This window comes from Neolamprologus multifasciatus, chromosome 10 (genome assembly GCF_963576455.1).
Source record: "Neolamprologus multifasciatus chromosome 10, fNeoMul1.2, whole genome shotgun sequence".
Lineage (NCBI taxonomy): Eukaryota > Metazoa > Chordata > Actinopteri > Cichliformes > Cichlidae > Neolamprologus > Neolamprologus multifasciatus.
The window spans coordinates 6399509-6419079 of NC_140448.1; the positions used below are offsets into that span (position 1 = coordinate 6399509).

Below are 19571 nucleotides of genomic sequence, written 5' to 3' on the forward strand. Positions count from 1 at the left end.
ACTAATGTAAAAAAACGTGGTTTTATTTATATATGTTTATATATAAATATATACGGTGGCCCCTAGAGACAAAGCACTTACAAACTCCAAAACACATGTCTAGCGTTAACTGAACTCCAAAACAGTGCTATGTCGATCACTTAAATTACACAATTGAAAGCATATGTGTATTGTTTGTGTATTTATACACAAGCACTCATATAGGGCTGTGCGATATGACCAAAATCTCATATCCCGATATAAGACATCTATCGTCCCGATAACAATATAAATCACAAAAATGTAACATTTTCTGAAAATTCTGTGAATCTCGGGCAGCTCGACTTGCGTGAAGTGTTTCCAGCTGAGCGTCGTGTAGCTGGAGTCGAATGTTTTAACCGATGCATGAAACGATACATTTTTAGACATGAGTTGTAACGGGCGCTGTTTTCTTTGTGAGTATTTATTACACAGCGTGCTGCGGGGAAAAGCCTGTTCTAACGTTTGTCTAAGGTTTATTTTTTAGCACCTGACGGCTCTTTTTTGCTTCTCATCCGCAAGCACTCTGCATACTCTTTCACATGATTCAGTTTATTTTGAAAAGTCTCAACAGGATCTTGAGCTTTATTGTGAAAGGTCTATGTGGAAAATAAACAAGCGGACAGGCGACGGTGTTACCGTTGTTGTTGCTAACGACAACACATAAAAACAGGCGCTTGTCCGTAGTGTGGTTATATTAAATATAAGAGAAAGAGAATTTTAAGAAATTAATATAGCCACTACAGTGACCATCAGAACGATGAAAAATATTGCTGTAAACAGTTTATTTTGCAAAACCACGAAACAAACGATAGACATTTTTATATTGTCATCTGATATATATCGTTATATCGAACAGCCCTATATATATATGTAAATATAAATAATTTTAAAAAATGTTCATTTACCTGTTACTATCACACACCAAATCTGGTCATTGGTACTTCCTGGTTTGTGTAACCACTAGGTAACAAAAGCTCTACACTGCCCCCTAGCATCCTGGAGCACTTCCGTTGTGTTTTGTACGTGCTTTGAAGTTTGTACGTGCTTTGTCTGTAGGGGCCACTGTAAATATACTTTTATTTATTCACTCCACATAAAATGTAATAAATAAATCATATAATACCAGAACCAACTATTTACATTTCAACTTTTAACTATTTAAATTTTCAGCTTTTTCCTTTTAAACAAATTTAAAGTGAAACAACACAAAACGGCAGAAAGAAAAAGGAAAATAGTGAAGTATTTAAAAAAAGAAGGGCAAAAATGGATTTGTGTGTAACTTTTGAGGACTCACAAGCTTCAATCCACACAAATATGAAGCACAAGTATTTTACAAATGTAAATGGTCTGATTCTTATATAGCGCTTTTGTACTCTCCCGGAGTGCTCAAAGCACTGTATACAACATGCCTCATTCACACCCACTCATACAAGCACTTCTAAACACAAGTGTAAACTAATCTACATTCATACTCTAGGGGTTAATATCATGCCCAAGGACATTTGGCATGCGGACTGGGGAAGCCAAGGATCGAACTACCAACCTTCCAACCAGCAGCTGACCTGCTCTACCACCTGTGTGGTACGTATTCTGCAGCTGAGAGAATTAAAAACTCCAACAGTAGGGAACAGTTTGCTCAGAGTCTTGGTTTAAAATCGGTGTGCTACATCTCCCCTGAATCTTTTATTCTCAGCATGTTTAAAGCCAGTACAGATTCTCTGCTGGGGGAAGTTTTACGTGTGCCGTACCTTTCCAAAACCACTGAATTGAAACTGTGTATCACACTGTTACAGGAATGTGCATGTATTATTTGGTGATTTATAAAGTGCATACATGTTGTTCTACTTCAGATTTATCTGCTGCTAAGTCTCTTTTACACAGCTGGAATTGCACAATTGAACAAACTAGCACACACCAAGAATAGCTGTTCAATCAGGTAAATGAATTTCACTTTCATCTGCCAAGAAACTAAAGTAATTTCTATATCATTTAGGCTTTAAAGGATAAATTGATCCAGTTTAAAGTTGTAGACTCCAAAGTGCAGCAGTCACTTTAGCAATAAACACAGAAAGCTCTCAGTGATAAAACAGATCATTGGAATTAAAGTGTTTACCACTCACTAAGTTAACAGGTTCACAGATTTTTTATTTATACAGCGCCAAATCACAACAGCAGTCACCTCAAGGAGCTTTATATTGTACAGTAGATCATACAATAATGCAGCATTCACATCGTGTCCTTTTTATAACAGTGCTGCATTTGCTTTAATCACCAATTAAACCTTCCTGGGAGGGTTGGTGCTGGTAGGGATCATTTTCTGTGGAAGAAAAGACACATGACCAGTGAGATGTTCTTTGTAGGTTAGTTTGATGGTACTGACCCCGCCCCTTTCATGTGAACATGGGTTAATATGTGAACATATTAACTAACACAGTGAGTTAATAACCACTTTAATTGCCAGTGTTGTGTAAGTGTATCCAGGTCATGGAAAGATACGTGTGCTCCACTCACACCGTGTATAGCAGAGGTGCGGTGCTGCTGACTTCAAGTGAGGATATAATCAGGCACTGATTATAGATGAAATAGAGTCTAGGGATGAAGGGGACGGCTTGCCCGTCACTGGGGGTGAGGTCACTGAGGTAGTTAAACAATTCTTTGGTGGCCGACCCCGGTACTGACGAGCTTCGCCCTCAGCTCCTAAAGACTCTGGATATTGAAGGACTGTCTGTTTGACATGCATCTGCAACACTGCATGGAGATCTGGGACGGTGGCTCTGGACTGGCAGACTGGGGTGGTGGTTCCTGTTTTTAAGAAGGGGGACCGGAGGGTGTGCTCCAACTACAGGGGAAATCACACTCCTCTGCCTCCCTGGAAAAAGGGAACACAGAAAGGAGCATTCGCATATTAGTCCAACCACAGATAGGAGAAACAATGTGATCAAGTGTATATATTTGTTTGGTTATTTCCTATTTTCATTTATTATTGACACATTTAATAAATTATTTTAAATTATTTATGACATATGACGATTTAGTTGATTAATTTTGGCACAGTTGGCATTCCATATTTTTATTTTTTTTATTTTTTGCCTGTCCCGTTTGGCTCTTTTGCCATCAGAATTATTGTCTAAAGGCGAAGAAAGATGCCCAACGGATTTACTTTACCAAATTGACCATCCCAGCCTTGCCGTAATGGTCCATTTGATTCACCTTTAATTGTTTATTTTATTTTCACTTGCTGAATACGGGACAGACTTGAGGCACACCATTTTACGCTAAAATAAAAGTTTGAACTGAATCTTTATTTATGGTTTAATAGGGCACTGTGTATCAATGTAGAAAACAATATCCTTATAGTTTGATATTTAGTGGTATTGCTCATTGTTGAGTATATTGTTCTGTTCGGTTTGTTTTTATGTGCAAAATATTGTCAGAGTGTAATTTTGGTTGCCTACTTGTCTTATCACAGATGGGGGCAGGTGTCAATAAGAATTATTCTTCTTGCTCCTTTTCATGCATGGAAACAGTGTTACTTTAATTGAAAGGAAGGTTGTGTATAGGAAATGAATTACTCCTGTACCATGTGTGAAACTAAATAAATAAATAAATAATAAATAAATGATGCACATTTTATTTCAATGGCAACTGAAGCGCTGGATTTCATATAATAGCTTCACTTGAATGGAAAAATTACTGGAGAGCGAATCTGTGAAAGCCTGATGGTGGAGGTCCATTTGCACTACTTTATTTCTTTTAGAGCTGATCTGTTGATCGCTTTGTAAAGACTAAATTAAAATAACACCGAAGACATAAAATGTTAGTGGTATTTCATCGTTGTGCTTTTATTTATTTTTCCTGAAAATTAGGCTACACTTATTGTGAAAAATGTAACCGGAAGTAACTTCTACTTTCATTTAGTCCATCTGGCGACGACATGTGAGTTGACTTGAACAGGAAGAGGAAAAAACGGCTACAGACGTACCGGGTCGAGTGAAAGGCAGGGTGCGTATCACCGTTATTAAGTGCCGGGATGTTATTTGTCGCTGCACATTCAGTTCGTGTTTTTAAGCTGTGTGAATAATTCATCTGTAGTCGGTTGGATAGCTAGCTAGCTCATGAGATCCATTTAACGGCTGCCGTCTTCTCATCACTTCTTCTCTGTCTGGTTGTTTCCTGTGTTGTCAGGTGGAACAGAACCTTTGAAGAAGCTAAGCCAGTCTGCTGAGACGTTTCTAACAGCAAGGAGAGTTTGTTCGAGCCGATACAGGATGTCCGGGCAGAGCATCACCGACAGGATCACGGCCGCTCAGCACAGCGTCACCGGCTCGGCGATTTCCAAAACTGTCTGCAAGGCAACCACTCATGAAATTATGGGGCCGAAGAAGAAACACTTGAACTGTAAGTTTCGTCTCCCTGTTTAGAAAAGTTGCACATTTCCTTCCCGTTTCTTCGGTTAATACTGGATTTGCTGTGTCTGTGGGGCCTGCACATACTGGACGTGTAACGCTGTAATCACAGGGCCACACGGTGGGTTTACGAGTTTCAGGAAACTTTCGAGAAAAGTAAACCCAACGTGTTTGATGTGAGCAGGGATCTGTACTGTGCGCTTCATACAGCTGTATTTACCAGCAGGATGTTATTGCCCACACTTTAACCTTCAAAGAACCTGCCTGTAAAATCTGTGTTATTCTTCTGAAACACATGATGGGACTTTGGGTCAACAACCAACATCCAGAAAGTCTCTGATGTCACAGAGCTCGTTCTTTTATACAGAACACAGGCTGGACTTTGATAACCACAGTCATAATCATTTACAGCTCTGTACAACAGGCTGTGCTGCTGACTCTGTCTTATTTCTGGAAGCAGCTTCGTGGTTATTGACGTTACAACTTTACCAAGAGTTGGTAAATGCAGATTACTTTCAGCACAGCTGACCTTGTGCATTGTTGATGAATACAGCAAGTATTCCTCAACAATAAGCCTACTGAAAGCTGCTTTCTGGGTTCTGTTGGTGGCGTTTGATGTTTTAAGTTACTGAAAGGACAATTATCTTTACTGTATATCATGGCAGAATGATCTGCATCAAAAAGTACATTTTAAACTATGGCTGCCACAAACGATTATTTTGATAGTCAACTAGTCACTGATGATTTTTGCGATTAGTCTGCAAGGCTACATGTATGTTTCACGTCCAATGGACCATGCATCTATTGGATGGGAAACGTACAGCTTCTTGCACCAGCAACTATCATTAGCTTACAGCTTGAAGTGTTTAAGGTCTGTGCTAACTAAAATTAAGACAAGATGATAGTTTATTACACTTAATTTAATTTGCAGATTGTCTCGGTGGAGTTTAATAAACTCAGCCGCTGCTCCTTGCTGTCTAAAATATAACAGGACCAATGTTCCCTCTAAGCTGTGCACAGAAAAAATATAATAAAAAAATATTATAAGAAAATAAAATAAAATAAATCTAACCTGAATTAAAATGAAAATAAATCCGTTAACAATCATGTTTTGCAGTGTTAGTCAGTGACTGGCTGCTCCTGTATGGGATCAGAACAACGCCACCTTATCCCAAAGTTCAGCCAATGATGTGATTCACATTCGTATATACGCAGCTAATCAACGTAGTTGACAGGCTCTGACAGCGTCCTTATGTGCCGACACCGGTGTTTTAGCGAAGCGGCTGATGTGGAGTGAAGTTAATGACAACGTGTACAACCATTGGAGATGTGAGCAGGACAGACGAACAACTGACGGACAAAGTGTGGACTTTATACCAGTTTTTAAATTGTGTTGATCGTAAAACCAGAGTTATGATAAAATATCTGCAATGTTTGTTTTTCTTCCCGAATACTGTCGTTGTTTATATTTACTGCAGGAAGAAACGGTAAAAACGGCGTTTTATAAGGAAAACGCTCGAAAGCCTGAGAGCAAAGACAATGCCAAAACCCCAGCCTTTCCTATTGGTGGGAAGATGTACCATGTCGACCAATCAAAAAATGATATGGCAACATGGCCTTTAGTTGTTTAGGATGGGGGAAGTTTTAGGAGTGACGGCGTGTTTGAGATGTGAGAGATTTGCAACGTTTAGCACAAATCTTGTGTAGTTAGTGTGTAGTTAGCGTGTAGTTAGCGTGTAGTTAGCGTGTAGTTAGCGTGTAGTTAGCTTGTCGTTAGCGTGTAGTTAGCGTGTAGTTAGCTTGTAGTTAGCGTGTAGTTAGCTTGTAGTTAGCTTGTAGTTAGTGTGTAGTTAGTGTGTAGTCAGTGTGTAGTCAGTGTGTAGTTAGCGTGTAGTTAGTGTGTAGTTAGCGTGTAGTTAGTGTGTAGTCAGTGTGTAGTGTAGTCAATAGTTCTGTTGTGTGTGTCAGAACAATGAGGCGACTGCTGAGTGTTACAGGTGTTACAGCAGTGACACATCTGCTGCTGTCAGGCCTGCAGGTATCAGGCTGTTGTTCTCCTTCATCTCATAGTGGACAGAAATTATTTTTGGAGTGGCACAAATAATTTGTGTGGCATCAGATTTGATGCAGAACAGCTGATTGTTCTGTAAATAGTTTGAAAGGTTTGTTTAAAAAACACCTTGGCTGCATTTTTAGGTAAACAGCTGCAAAAAACTTTGTTTGCATAACTCAGTTACTTTTTTGAAGAAGTAACTATATCATTAATTGCCCAACATTGGTCATTATTTACTGTATTTGCAGACAGAGTTACAGACTCTCTCCCAGACCACAGACTCATAATACAGTCAGAGCTTTATAAAAAATAAAATAAAGTTTTGTTTTCAAAATTGGAGTTGAAGTTATTTTTCCTTCCAATAGTGTTAACATGCTACACATGAACAAGATTTATTTTAATTCTCATTGTAAGTGGGATAAAGCAGGTAATTAAAAGTAGTCTAACATAAATGCTGTAATTAGATTACTTTAATAAACATGTAACTTGGATGATTCGATGCTGGCGTGACCACAGTGCACACGTCTGCTGTTGCTCACAGTGGTCCAAGTGTCCGCTCAGGGAGTTTGTGTGTTCAGACACGTGAAACATTAGAGGGAACATTGAACAGGACACTGGAGTAAACTCTCGACCGTCTCACACTTCTGTTTAATCAGTTTTCTGTTTGACGTTTAGTCAGCTGTGTAAAAACCAAGGAGGAACCCACCCGGGGGATTAAAAAAGTTTTATTTTATCTAATCTAATAACTTTAATCTCAGCCAAACCGATTTACTCAGGAACAAATAAAACACTAAAAAAGCCAAACAATAACATTTTTAAGTTATCTAAGTGACTTATGTATCATGTTTAACCTGAGTAGCCAAAGACCGCGGGGGTTTGAAACGATGTGCAGGGAGTTCGCTGTTCTCACCGGCTCTAGTGACCCTTGAACCCCCGGCTAGCTATTGAGCAGTACTTTTGCAAATATGTGATGTCTTGATAAACTGAGCAGATATTTGAGGTTTACACAGAAACATTCTCACCTGAAAAATCTTAAAAGTTTATTTTGTGACTCAGAAAGAATAATAAGAGGAATATTAAAACTTAGTAGCGCTGCCATTGCTGGAAACTGGCCGCGCTATGAATTCTGGGATAGGTTTGGTCATGAAGGATACACCCGACCCATCCTTCAAATCTGTTACATTAGATTTGAAGAACTCCTTCAGCCAGTTCTTCGACCTTGTTGATCTGGGTGGGACAGGAATCGAACTTGCAACTCCCACAAGTCTTATAGTCTTACCATTATGCTATCCAGTTGCCGAATCAACTAGCCCTGAAGAAGGATGGAGCGTCGGGCCCGTACCCGGCCGTCGCCGGCAATAAGAGCGATGAGTATTGGTATTCTTAAAATCACAATTCATGTATGTAAACTTTATATACATGAACTGAAGCAGCTATTTCAAAACAAAACCCACAGAGATCCAGATGATGCATTTACAAATAACCTAACTACTGAGTAACTGAGTAACTGAGCTACAGCCACTCCTGAGCTACAGGGGTGGCTGTAGCTCAGGAGGTAGAGCAGGTCACCTACTGATCGGAAGGTTGGTGGTTCGATCCTTGGCTCCTCCAGTCTGCATGTCAAGTATCCTTGGGCAAGATACTAACCCCAAGTTGCTCTCCGATGCGTCCATCGGAGTATGAATGTGTGTGAATCTAGTTAGATAGCACTAAGTATAGAAAAAGTGCTTGTGAGAATGGGTGTGATTGGGTGAATGTGGCATGTTGTATAGAGCGCTTTGAGTGCTCCGAGAGAGTAGAAAAGCGCTATATAAGAATCAGTCCATTTACCATTTACCATTTAGAGGAGCTGCTGATATAGTCCAGTTGATGGAGTAGTCTGATATGATTGACTTCAGAAGAGAGGTTTGTGAGGAAAAGTTAGGCTGATATTCTGACAATGTACATTTTATTGTCTGTATTTTCAGTTTGAATCCCTTTAATATCTACATTTATTTATTTATTGTTTACCTGTCTGGGACTGTAGCAATCAGAATTATTGTCTGAAGGCCCCCCCCCCCAAAAAAGCAAAAAGAACACAGCAGACCGAGCCCCGGCCCAGAGAGATCCGAGGGAAGGGGCCTAACCGAGCCAAGGGGGGCTGGTCCCGCCAAGCAGCCTGCGGGAGTGAGCCAGTACACACCCAAGTACCCAGCGCCCGACACAGAGAACCACCAATGCACCGGCGGGTGGAGGCAGCAGCCACTGGCAGGGAGTGTGGTGGGGGGGAGATGGGCTTCCATACCTGGGGGGCCTGAGATGTTCTGAGAGAGCTGGAGTCTGACCCAATATGACACACAGATACAAACATGCCTTCCCATATAGTCAGCACTCATTACACAGAGCTGAAAGTAGTACACACACCGTCACATCCCCATACATATTCTATACTCCCATGTCCAGGCACCAGAACCAGGATTTGACCCCCGGTCCTGCAGCAGCAGGGAAGCCCACCAGCTCAGACCCCAACCAGACGGTCAGCTCCTCCTCCTGGCCCCCCGGCCCCCCGCCCCAGATGGCAAACAGAGAACGGTCCAATCACATGTGGTGTGAAGTGCATTTAAAATAGGGGAGGGGCATGGTGCCAAAAACCCTGTACCAGATAACAGCTGGTGTCAGCACGGCCCCTCCCAAAACCCCTCAATGTCTACATGTATTTAAAATTGAGAAGTGGGCACCGGCACCAGAGGTGAGGCTGAATAAACAGATCGTCCTCTAGATGCCGTTTAGTGTGCCCACCCCAAGGCCCCATATATATGTGTCATTGAGGTGTGGAATAACATCGAGGCACAGGGAGAGAGGAGGGATGCCTCCCTGCACCTCAGCGACACACCTGTACCTCAAGGCCCTGGGGGGGTGTGATGGAGCGGGAGGAGGGAAGTAATTGGGGATGGGGAGGGATGCAGCGTCCCACGGTGGTGAGAACCATGTGGACTGCATTCATCTCTGTAGTGACATCATCCAAGAGGAAAACTGAAGGGGAGGCTGGAGTGTTAAATTTCAGACACTTTGATAAATCTTCACCAAAACCTCTGGTGGAACCACAGAGCGTGGATGTGATTGTCAGGTGTGTTGCCTTCACACTGTGAGCAGTTAAAACCCATCCTGAACACCTGTTGACCTGCATAGTGCACTCTGTGTAGTATTTTGTGTTGTATTAATTGTAGACTGGGATTTCTAATCAATTTAAAGATGTTTAAGCAAATCTTACATCAGAGGTTTTGATCTAAGCTGACAGATAGATCTGCTTCCCATTTATTTTTTGAAATTGGAAGGGACACCGAGTCTTCATTAATCCCATGCAAACGTACACCTATCTGGAACAACCCGTCTTTTTTAGGAACTCCCACCCTGCTGTCAGAGAAGAGCTGATGTTGATGCTTTTAAAGCATTAATGTCGTTTGATGTTTGAGCTGATAAATGGTCTGAAATCTCTAGATTATTGCAACGTGCTTGTTCTACATCTAGCCAAGGCTCAGCTAAGACGGTGTGTTAACATCCTGAGATGAACTGAAGCCTGTGGGCTGAGAAGTATTGTTGAAGTTAGGCACATGTAGTCCTCCTTTATCCTTGGTCTTTTGTTTTTAAGATGAAAGTTTGTTCAGGATCACTGAGAATAAATAATTTCTTTTTGGCAAGACCATTGTTTTTATTGAAGTGACCCTTCCCATGAGTGATCTGGGTAGAGATTTCCATCTTCCCAGATTGTCTTCTACTTTCTTTGTATGATGTGGTAGAGCAGGGCGATATGACCAAAAATATTTATCACCATATACATTTGAAAATTTGTGATAACGATATAACTGACGATATAATTGACACGAGACAAAATACTTTACAACTCCACAACTTTATTAGTGCAAAAAAACCCCATCAATGTATTTTCACTTAAACAAGCAGCTGTTTTTATGTGCATTAAAGTTATATAAAATGTAACAGTGCAAATGCAAATTCGTTGCTGACAGTTTAACCAAAAGGCATTTCAAGTGGAAACTGGCCGACATATCCTCAGCATAACCATGTATAATATCCACAAAACTTAAAAAGAGGTTATACACACACAATACGGTAATATTATGTTGAAGCACAGTACGTATCACTCCGCGAGGCTCCGCCTACGATAGCCGTAATGCTCCAACAATCCATCAAGCGGTGCGGCTTCGTAGCTTAGCAAAGTCGCACTGAAACATTTGACAGATTTTCGAGCGCCGTGTACATAAAATCGTTTCGAGGTCAGTAAACACAACCAGAGTTCATACATAAGGCACACGGGATTATAAGGGGCTCTGTCGACTTTCAGAAAAATCAAAGGATTGATTTTAAGTGCGCCGTATTATCCAAACAACACGGTAATAACGACGGCCTGCTAGCATGCGCTACCAAAAATAGTGCTTTGTTGTGTATCTGACGGACGAAAGCTAAACCAGTTCCACACCAGTGAAGCTGCAGCATTTTTACAAACCAGTTCTGGTTCATCTGGTTCATTCAACGATCCGCTTTCGCTCTTCTCATTCTGCGTCGCCGCCATGTGCGTATGTAAACAAAGGCACTGCGCACGCGTGTTTTACCCATATTCTATTGCCATATTTCATTTTCTTATCGTTGCCCAACATTACACTGGTGTTACTGTGAACGGTATGATATGGCCCAGCACTAAGATGTGGTTTAATTTAGTTAACTCTGCAAGCGTAGGAGAGATCTCGTCTGATCTCGGAAGCTAAGCAGGTACTGATCAGAAGGTTGGTGGTTCGATTCCTGGCTTCCCCCAGTCTGCATGCCAAATATCCTTGGGCAAGATACTAACCCCAAGTTGCTTTCCGATGCATTGATCGGAGAGCAACTCCATACTCATCGGAGTATCAAAATGTCACATATCTGTAGTACAAAGTCATCTTTCAGAAAAACTACTGCAGCTTCCATTTAAGAGTCAGTGTGTGTGAATGTTGGGTAGAAAGCAGCAAGGAAAATGTGTTTGTGCGAATGGGAGTGAGTGGGTGAAAGCACAAGTTGTGTGAAGCGCTTTAAGTGCTCGAGATTGAGTAGAAAAGCGCTTTATAAGAACCAGTCCATCTACCATATGCCATACCTAAATATTTAATATTTCCAGATTGCAGTGGGGCAGAAGAAGGATTATGGAGCAGTTAATCAGAAGAACTGATTTTAACCAGTTTATTGAATAATCTGAAACTCTTGCTAAAGAGTTTATTTGTGTGATTACCTCAGAGAGATTGGTTTGTGAGTGCTGGAGAAAAAGCAACACATCATCCGCATGAAGAGGGATGTATTGCATTTCATGCCCTTAATCACTGCAGCCTGTCTAAGTGCTGCTGCAGGTGGCTGGATAAAAACTGCAAACAGTGACGGGGAGAGTGGGCGTCCCTGCCTGGTGGGCGTCCCTGCCTGGTGGGCGTCCCTGCCTGGTGGACGTCCCCGCGTGGTGGGCGTCCCCGCCCGGTGGGCGTCCCTGCCTCTTGGGCGTCCCTGCCCGGTGGGAGTCCCTGCCCGGTGGGCGTCCCCGCCCGGTGGGCGTCCCCGCCTGGTGGGCGTCCCTGCCCGGTGGGCGTCCCTGCCTCTTGGGCGTCCCCGCCTGGTGGGCATCCCCGCCTGGTGGGCGTCCCTGCCTGGTGGGCGTCCCTGCCTGGTGGGCGTCCCCGCCTGGTGGGTGTCCCTGCCCGGTGGGCGTCCCTGCCCGGTGGGAGTCCCTGCCCGGTGGGCGTCCCTGCCTGGTGGGCGTCCCTGCCTCTTGGGCGTCCCCGCCTGGTGGGCGTCCCTGCCTGGTGGGCGTCCCCGCCTGGTGGGCGTCCCTGCCCAGTGGGCGTCCCTGCCTCTTGGGGCGTCCCTGCCCGGTGGGAGTCCCTGCCCGGTGGGCGTCCCCGCGTGGTGGGCGTCCAAAACTGTGGTTTCAGTGTTTTTACTGCATGAACAGTCAATCAGATTAAGTCATCTACGTGTATTTGTTGATGAGTGGCTACCTTTACTGAAGCCAGTTTGGTCAGGATGAGTTATGAGGGGGTTCTCTGATCTCAGAGCTTTGCAGATTATTTTAAGGTCTACATTAATAAGGGATATTGGACGATAGCTGGTAGTAAACACAGGGTCTCTGCCTGGTTTTAGCAGGAGATTCATGTTTGGTGGAAGTCTGTCATTTTCCTTGATTTCTGCAACTCTGTGGAATAATGGAGCCAGAATTCTGCTGGAAATCCGTCTGGACCTGGAGCCTTACTGTTGGGCAAACTTATCAGGGCTTCCTGCAGCGAGTCCAGTGCCTGACTGTCTGGTAGTTTTGGAAAAGTTATGTTGTCACGAAACTGATCAACTTTGTTTTTTGATAAATTTATCTGTTGTGAATATAAAGTGATGTTTATTCTTTCAGGATCTCAGACGGTGTTGCCCCATAAATCTTTAATCGCACACACAGTCGTTTCTTGGTTGGTCACTGGTTTGCTAGAATCTGGATTTATTACCATGTTGAAAAAAGTGAAGTCTTTGTACTATAAATTATTATTTTTTCTTAATTAAATATAAACATTTCTTTTAATTCAAGTTTTGCATTACAAACGTTTTTCAGTATTCAGCAACTGCATTTCGTTGCCTTGTAACATGTGCAATGACAATAAAGTTGAATTGTATTCAGTGTTTCCTGTTCCTGGTGCGACATGTCGGCTTCTCTAAAGATTTGATGATTTCTTCTAATTCCTGAATATGTTTGTTTCTTTTTAACGTGATGAGAATGAAATTATTTTAGCTCTCATCACAGCTTCCCTGCTTCCCAGAGAACAGATGTTTCAGGCAGGTCATTATTGCCTCAGCAGGACTTCGGCTCATCTTTCCCCACTTTGCATTTTTCCCTCATCCTGCAGACTTGATCCAGTGCACCAACGAGATGAACGTGAACATCCCTCAGCTGGCTGATACCCTGTTCGAGCGGACTGCCAGCACCAGCTGGGTGGTTGTCTTCAAGTCTCTCACCACCACACACCATCTGATGGTCTACGGCAATGAGGTCAGCGAGCGGACATGAAACACTACAAAGGCTCGTTTACACCACAGAGCTCTGAACCGTCACAGCTTCAACGCCGTCTGTGAACACTGGTTTAAGAAATGGGTGTTTCAAGTATTCACAACATGTTTAGCGCCATCTTGTGCCAAAACAGGATATGAGGTCAACAGGTTGGTTAGTGGCAGCTAATAGGCTAACATTAGGTATGTTAAATAATTAGTAAGGTAACCAGTAACTAAGTGGAAAACGAGGCCCCCTCACCGCAACAATGAGCTTTATGTGAAGAAACTTCAATTCAATTCAATTCAATTTTATTTATATAGCGCCAAATCACAACAAATGTCGCCTCAAAGCGCTTCATAGATACAGAGAAAAGCCCAACAATCATATGACCCCCTATGAGCAGCACTTTGGCGACAGTGGGAAGGAAAAACTCCCTTTTAACAGGAAGAAACCTCCAGCAGAACCAGGCTCAGGGAGGGGCGGGGCCATCTGCTGCGACCGGTTGGGGTGAGAGAAGGAAGACAGGATAAAGACATGCTGTGGAAGAGAGACAGAGGTTAATAACAGATATGATTCAATGCAGAGAGGTCTGTTAATACATAGTGAGTGAGAAAGGTGACTGGAAAGGAAAAACTCAATGCATCATGGGAATCCCCCGGCAGCCTACATCTATTGCAGCATAACTAAGGGAGGATTCAGGGTCACCTGGTCCAGCCCTAACTATATGCTTTAGCAAAAAGGAAAGTTTGAAGCCTAATCTTAAAAGTAGAGATAGTGTCTGTCTCCCGAATCCAAACTGGAAGCTGGTTCCACAGAAGAGGGGCCTGAAAACTGAAGGCTCTCCCTCCCATTCTACTTTTAAATACTCTAGGAACAACAAGTAGGCCTGCAGAGCGGGAGCGAAGTGCTCTAATAGGGTGATATGGTACTACAACGTCATTAAGATAAGATGGGGCCTGATTATTTAAGACCTTGTATGTGAGGAGCAGGATTTTGAATTCAATTCTGGATTTAACAGGAAGCCAATGAAGGGAAGCCAAAACAGGAGAAATATGCTCTCTCTTTCTAGTCCCTGTCAGGACTCTTGCTGCAGCATTTTGGATTAACTGAAGGCTTTTCAGGGAGTTTTTTGGACATCCTGATAATAATGAATTACAGTCGTCCAGCCTGGAAGTAATAAATGCATGAACTAGTTTTTCAGCGTCACTCTGAGACAGGATATTTCTAATTTTAGAGATGTTGCGCAAATGGAAGAACGCAGTCTTACATATTTGTTTAATATGTGCGTTGAAGGACATATCCTGGTCAAAAATGACTCCAAGGTTCCTCACAGTGTTACTGGAGGCCAAGGTAATGCCATCCAGAGTAAGAATCTGCTTAGATACCATATTTCTAAGCTTTTCAGCGCCGAGTACAATGACCTCAGTTTTATCTGAGTTAAATGAGAACATACCGTCTGCTTTCACTGTCTTTAGCACCAACTGGTTGTTTGGCTAGCTGCACTGAAACAGGAAGTGTAATGTTTGTATTTGTAAAGCACTTAATAAAGGAGGACGGCTGTTTCACCAGACCGCCAAGCTGCAGCGAGACACTCTGACCTTTCCTCTGAGTTGTGATGCACTGAGTGGCATAAACAGCTGATGTCCACAAGATGCGATCTATGCAATAAAAACAGGTTACTGCATGCACATCACGTGCAAACATAAATATGTTTATGACTGCAGGTTTCAACCTTATAAGCAGGACATTTGCAGAATAACTGAAACCAGCAGCAGTGCAGTCAGCTGAGACTGAGGATGATGAAACGTTTCTCCCTCTGAAACGTCCACATGGACAGAATCAACCTTTGGGGATTTACTTACCTGGATGATCGAGCATCAAGACCTCTATTAGACCGCTTTTTAGTTTTAGTGTCCTTTTTTTGGTTCTGTTACTAGTTAGCTAGTATATAAGCCCCAACCAATCAACCCGGTGCTGTTACGTTCTGTACTGGTACAAGATGGCGCTAAACATGTTCTTAAACACAGGTGTCCAACTGCAGGCCTCGAGGGCCGGTGTCCTGCAGGTTTTAGACGTGTCCTTGGTCCAACACAGCTGATTTAAATGACCTCCTCAACATGTCCTGAACTCCTCCAGAGACCTGCTAACAAACAAATCATGTGAGTCAGGCGTGTTGACCCACGGTTATATCTAAAACCTGCAGGACCTCGAGGCCTGGAGTTGGACGCCCCTGGTATAAAAGCTTTAAACAGCTCGTAGTTAATCCAGCTTCACAGACAGTTAAATCTGTGACGGCTTCGAGTGTCTGTGGGCGTGCGGCGCTGCTGCAGACATTCATGGTTCATAACATGTGGTGTTTTTTTACAGAGATTTATACAATATCTGGCTTCAAGAAACACACTTTTTAACCTCAGCAACTTTTTGGACAGAAGTGGCCTTCAAGGTATCTCACAAACATCCACAGCAGCTTCCCTGCGATACGTCGTTTCTACTCATTCGTCTCTTCTCTGGTTTCTAACGTAGGCTACGATATGTCGACGTTCATCAGGAGGTACAGCCGCTACCTGAACGAGAAGGCTGTGTCCTACAGACAGGTCGCATTTGACTTCACTAAAGTGAAAAGAGGGTAAGGTTCATGTTTCCTCGCCGACTCCTGTTCGTCCTTTCTTACACCTGAGCCCCAAAGCTTGAGTTTCTTGTTCAGGTGATCGTGTGTGACACTGCGGGGTCACCGGGGTTGAAAATATCGTTGCACTACTTTTGTTTCCCTGTGACAGTTTTGTTAAAGTTGCAGAAAGCAACACATAACTTCTGCAGCTCTGTTTGAGGAATGCTGAGTTCCTGGTTTTGCTTCACTTCAGTATTTTAAAGGCAAGATATTTCCAAATAGCAGCTTCAGCATCTTCTTGTCGATTTGATTATCTTTCTTATTTTATTTTGTCATATTGGGCCTAATTTTACTGGTTATTTGCATCAAATGCAACTATAGTCATAATTTTACTTCACTTTGTAGGACGGCTGCACATTGCATTAGATTACATATAACTTCATTAATTCTTCATTAATATTTCTATTGTGACGTTTGCAGTCTTGACATCCTTTAGATAGTAGAGACATCTCTGCAGACCGTCCACAAAAAGACTTAAATGAACATTAATTATCTTTTAGCAAAGCCTTAAGAAGTGAGAGCTCTGACCCACAGCAAAGAAACGATTATTACCATGGGGGACAATAAAACTAACGTACGTTAAATAATGAATGTTTTCTCTTTGCTTTCACAGGCCTGATGGAGTCATGAGAACCATGAACACAGAGAAACTCCTTAAAACCGTTTCTGTCATTCAGACTCAGATGGACGTGTTGCTTGATTTCAATGTGAGTGCTCGTCATCGTCAGACGTCTCAACACAAGTAACTCACAGAGATGGAATAACAGCGTAAACGTTTCAGTAACCAGTAATCTAATTACTCTTTCTATCGTCACAAAGCTGTTACTGTTACTGAAGTGGTGCGGACATGTTGCTGTGTTTCCACTGCTGTCATCAGCTTATTGCGAAACAATCGCACGAGTGCTGCTGATTGGCTGAGGAAGAAGAAAACAGTCGCAGTAAATCAATCACATGACCAGTTTAAGATGACATAGCGACAAGATGCTGATGTCGACCCAGAGCATCAATTTCTGTGTTACAAGTGTCGACGTTTTTAAATCGTGTTGATCGGCCACGAAAAACCAGTTATGATAAAAAATATATATACGTCATGTTTTCTCCTGAATAATTGAACTCTGGAGTTTACTGAGGGAAGCGTCGAATGACCTCTCTGCTTGTGAGCAAAAACAAACCCCCCCAAAACCCCCCAAACCCCACCCTTTCCTGTTTGTGGAAAATACACCATGTCGACCAATCAAAAAATGGCATTTGGTTGTTTGGGAAGAGGGCGAGTTTTAGGAGTGACGGCGGTGAGAGAGAGAGAGAGATTTGTGACATTTAGTGTGTAGTGTAGTGGAGATGACAGTGTAAACGCTGTCTGCAGGTGGAGACAACAGCAGTGACACACCTGCTGCTGTCAGGCTGCAGGTATCAGGCTGTGATGTGCTTTTTTATCTCACAGTGGACAGAAATGATTTTTGGGAGGGGCACAAATAGATCGTGTGGCATCTTATTTGATGCAGAACAGCTGATTGTTCTGTAAATAGTTTCAATGGTTATAAAATAACAGCTTGGCTGCATTTGAGGTAAATATCTGCAAATAACTTTGTTGTTTGTAAAACTTGTGCATCGGTTTTTAAAACTTACAATTTATATTTGCATTTCAAGTTAAGAGAATGATTTTTAAACATGTTTGTGGTTGTTACAGTAAAAATAACTTTTTCTACTCAGATTTTATATGTTTTGTCTGGTTTCAGATCAGCTGTGCTGATACAGTATGTCAAATGAAAAATAACTGTAACTTCAGACGTGTGAGGTTGTGCTGAAAAGAACGGTACCAAACAAAACAAGGCAGGAAAAATCGTTTTTAAAGGTGAAATGACAAGTAGTCAAAAACGCCCTCGACCACAGAGGGTTGAACATAGTTACTTTTCCTAGTAATTAGTTACTTTATAATATTGTAACTCAGTTACTAACACAGTTACTTTTACTGTGTTAAGTAACTATAACTACTTTTCTTGTTTGTTTGTTAGCCCGTTGGCGCAGTGGTGGGCGTGTTTTATAAGCGCTCTTTACATGAACTTTGTTAGCGTTTTCGACCAAATGAAGGCAAAAATGGTTTTGAAAGAAGCGAAGACGAACTTTACTGGGCAGCACAAAGTACTGCTGTCTGAAAAGCAGCACTGCCTCGATCTTACCATATGTGCCACACATTATCGTTACTCCTCAACCATTTTTACAGAAAATTCAAATGGTTCAGATGAGAATCAGCTTGTTTTTGGCACAGTTATAAAATAAGTGCAGGTTGATTCTGTTTACCTGGACGCAGCGTTTCGTCACTCATCCACGTGACGTCTTCGAGACTGAAGAAGTCAGGCTACGTTGAAATGAAGAGACTCGCTCTGATTTACTTACCTGGATGATTGAGCATCTGGACGGTTAAACGCGATGTTTTAACACCAGCACCTCTCTTTTAGGTCAACGCCAATGAACTGACAAACGGTGTGATCAACGCAGCCTTCATGCTTCTGTTTAAAGATGCGATCCGGCTCTTTGCGGCCTACAACGAGAGCATAATCAACCTGCTGGGTAAGAACAGCTTGTTTTTTGTCATCCTGTTATTTGACCTTTACAGGACCTTTCACTAGATGAGGCTCTCCAGCTTATTTTAGACATTTATACACAGCTTTAATTAACAAAGTTTTATGATGAATGTTTAGGAATTACAGCCATTTTTATTTTAAGAGGCGCAAAAGTAATTGGGCAGTTGAATGACATGAAGTTTAATGGTGTCCTTGTTATTGTATTGTATGACAGATGACTTTACCTAAAAATAAAGTGAATTTCTTTTTTGTGTGATTAACAGAGAAATACTTTGACATGAAAAAAGTTCAATGCAAAGAAGGACTGGACCTCTACAAGAAGTTTCTAACACGAATGACAAGAATCTCCGAGTTCCTCAAAGTTGCAGAGGTAAGTCTCATTCAGCCTGTCGGGGAGCGTATGATCATGGAGATCAGCTGTTTCTCCGTCTGATTTTCGGTTTGTTTGCCTTCAGCAAGTTGGAATTGATCGAGGAGATATCCCAGACCTGTCTCAGGTGAGCCTTCACACAAACACAGTCGTTTAGTGCAGCAGATAACATGACTCAGCACTGTTTATTATCGCTTTTCCTGAGTAAAAGGTGGAGAAATTAATAAAGTAACTGTGGAGCCACCACAATTGAAAATAGTTGGAGCAATTCACTAAAACCTGCAAACACATGTGGAAATACAGTTTATAATCTTTCGCAGGTGTTTCGTATACGAAGGTGAAATTTCACTCCAATGTTAAACGGTGATGTCACGAGATGGTGTTCTGAAGATTAATGAACAATAACATAAAATGATCAGGTGCAGGAAG

General features: G+C 42.2%; 1 protein-coding gene and 1 long non-coding RNA gene across 8 annotated transcripts in view; both read left to right on the forward strand.

The window, feature by feature from the left end:
- Positions 1-3903: 3903 nt before the first annotated feature.
- LOC146509468 (phosphatidylinositol-binding clathrin assembly protein-like) overlaps positions 3904-19571 on the forward strand; it is a 35387-nt gene continuing 19719 nt past the window's right edge. For all 7 annotated transcript variants that reach the window (XR_014876597.1, XM_085175848.1, XM_085175850.1 and 4 more), the window contains exons 1-9: positions 3904-4023; positions 4207-4419; positions 13380-13522; positions 15890-15965; positions 16046-16148; positions 16804-16897; positions 18647-18758; positions 19036-19142; positions 19228-19269. Coding sequence is in view for 6 of the 7 variants with exons in the window: in XM_085175848.1 (XP_085031974.1) it covers positions 4290-4419; positions 13380-13522; positions 15890-15965; positions 16046-16148; positions 16804-16897; positions 18647-18758; positions 19036-19142; positions 19228-19269 (807 nt within the window). In the remaining variant the exon portion in view is untranslated. The remainder of the gene's footprint in view (positions 4024-4206; positions 4420-13379; positions 13523-15889; positions 15966-16045; positions 16149-16803; positions 16898-18646; positions 18759-19035; positions 19143-19227; positions 19270-19571) is intronic.
- Positions 4426-10698, forward strand: LOC146509469 (uncharacterized). The gene is made up of 2 exons (XR_014876605.1): positions 4426-7880; positions 8325-10698. It is a non-coding gene; the product is annotated as an uncharacterized LOC146509469 (long non-coding RNA).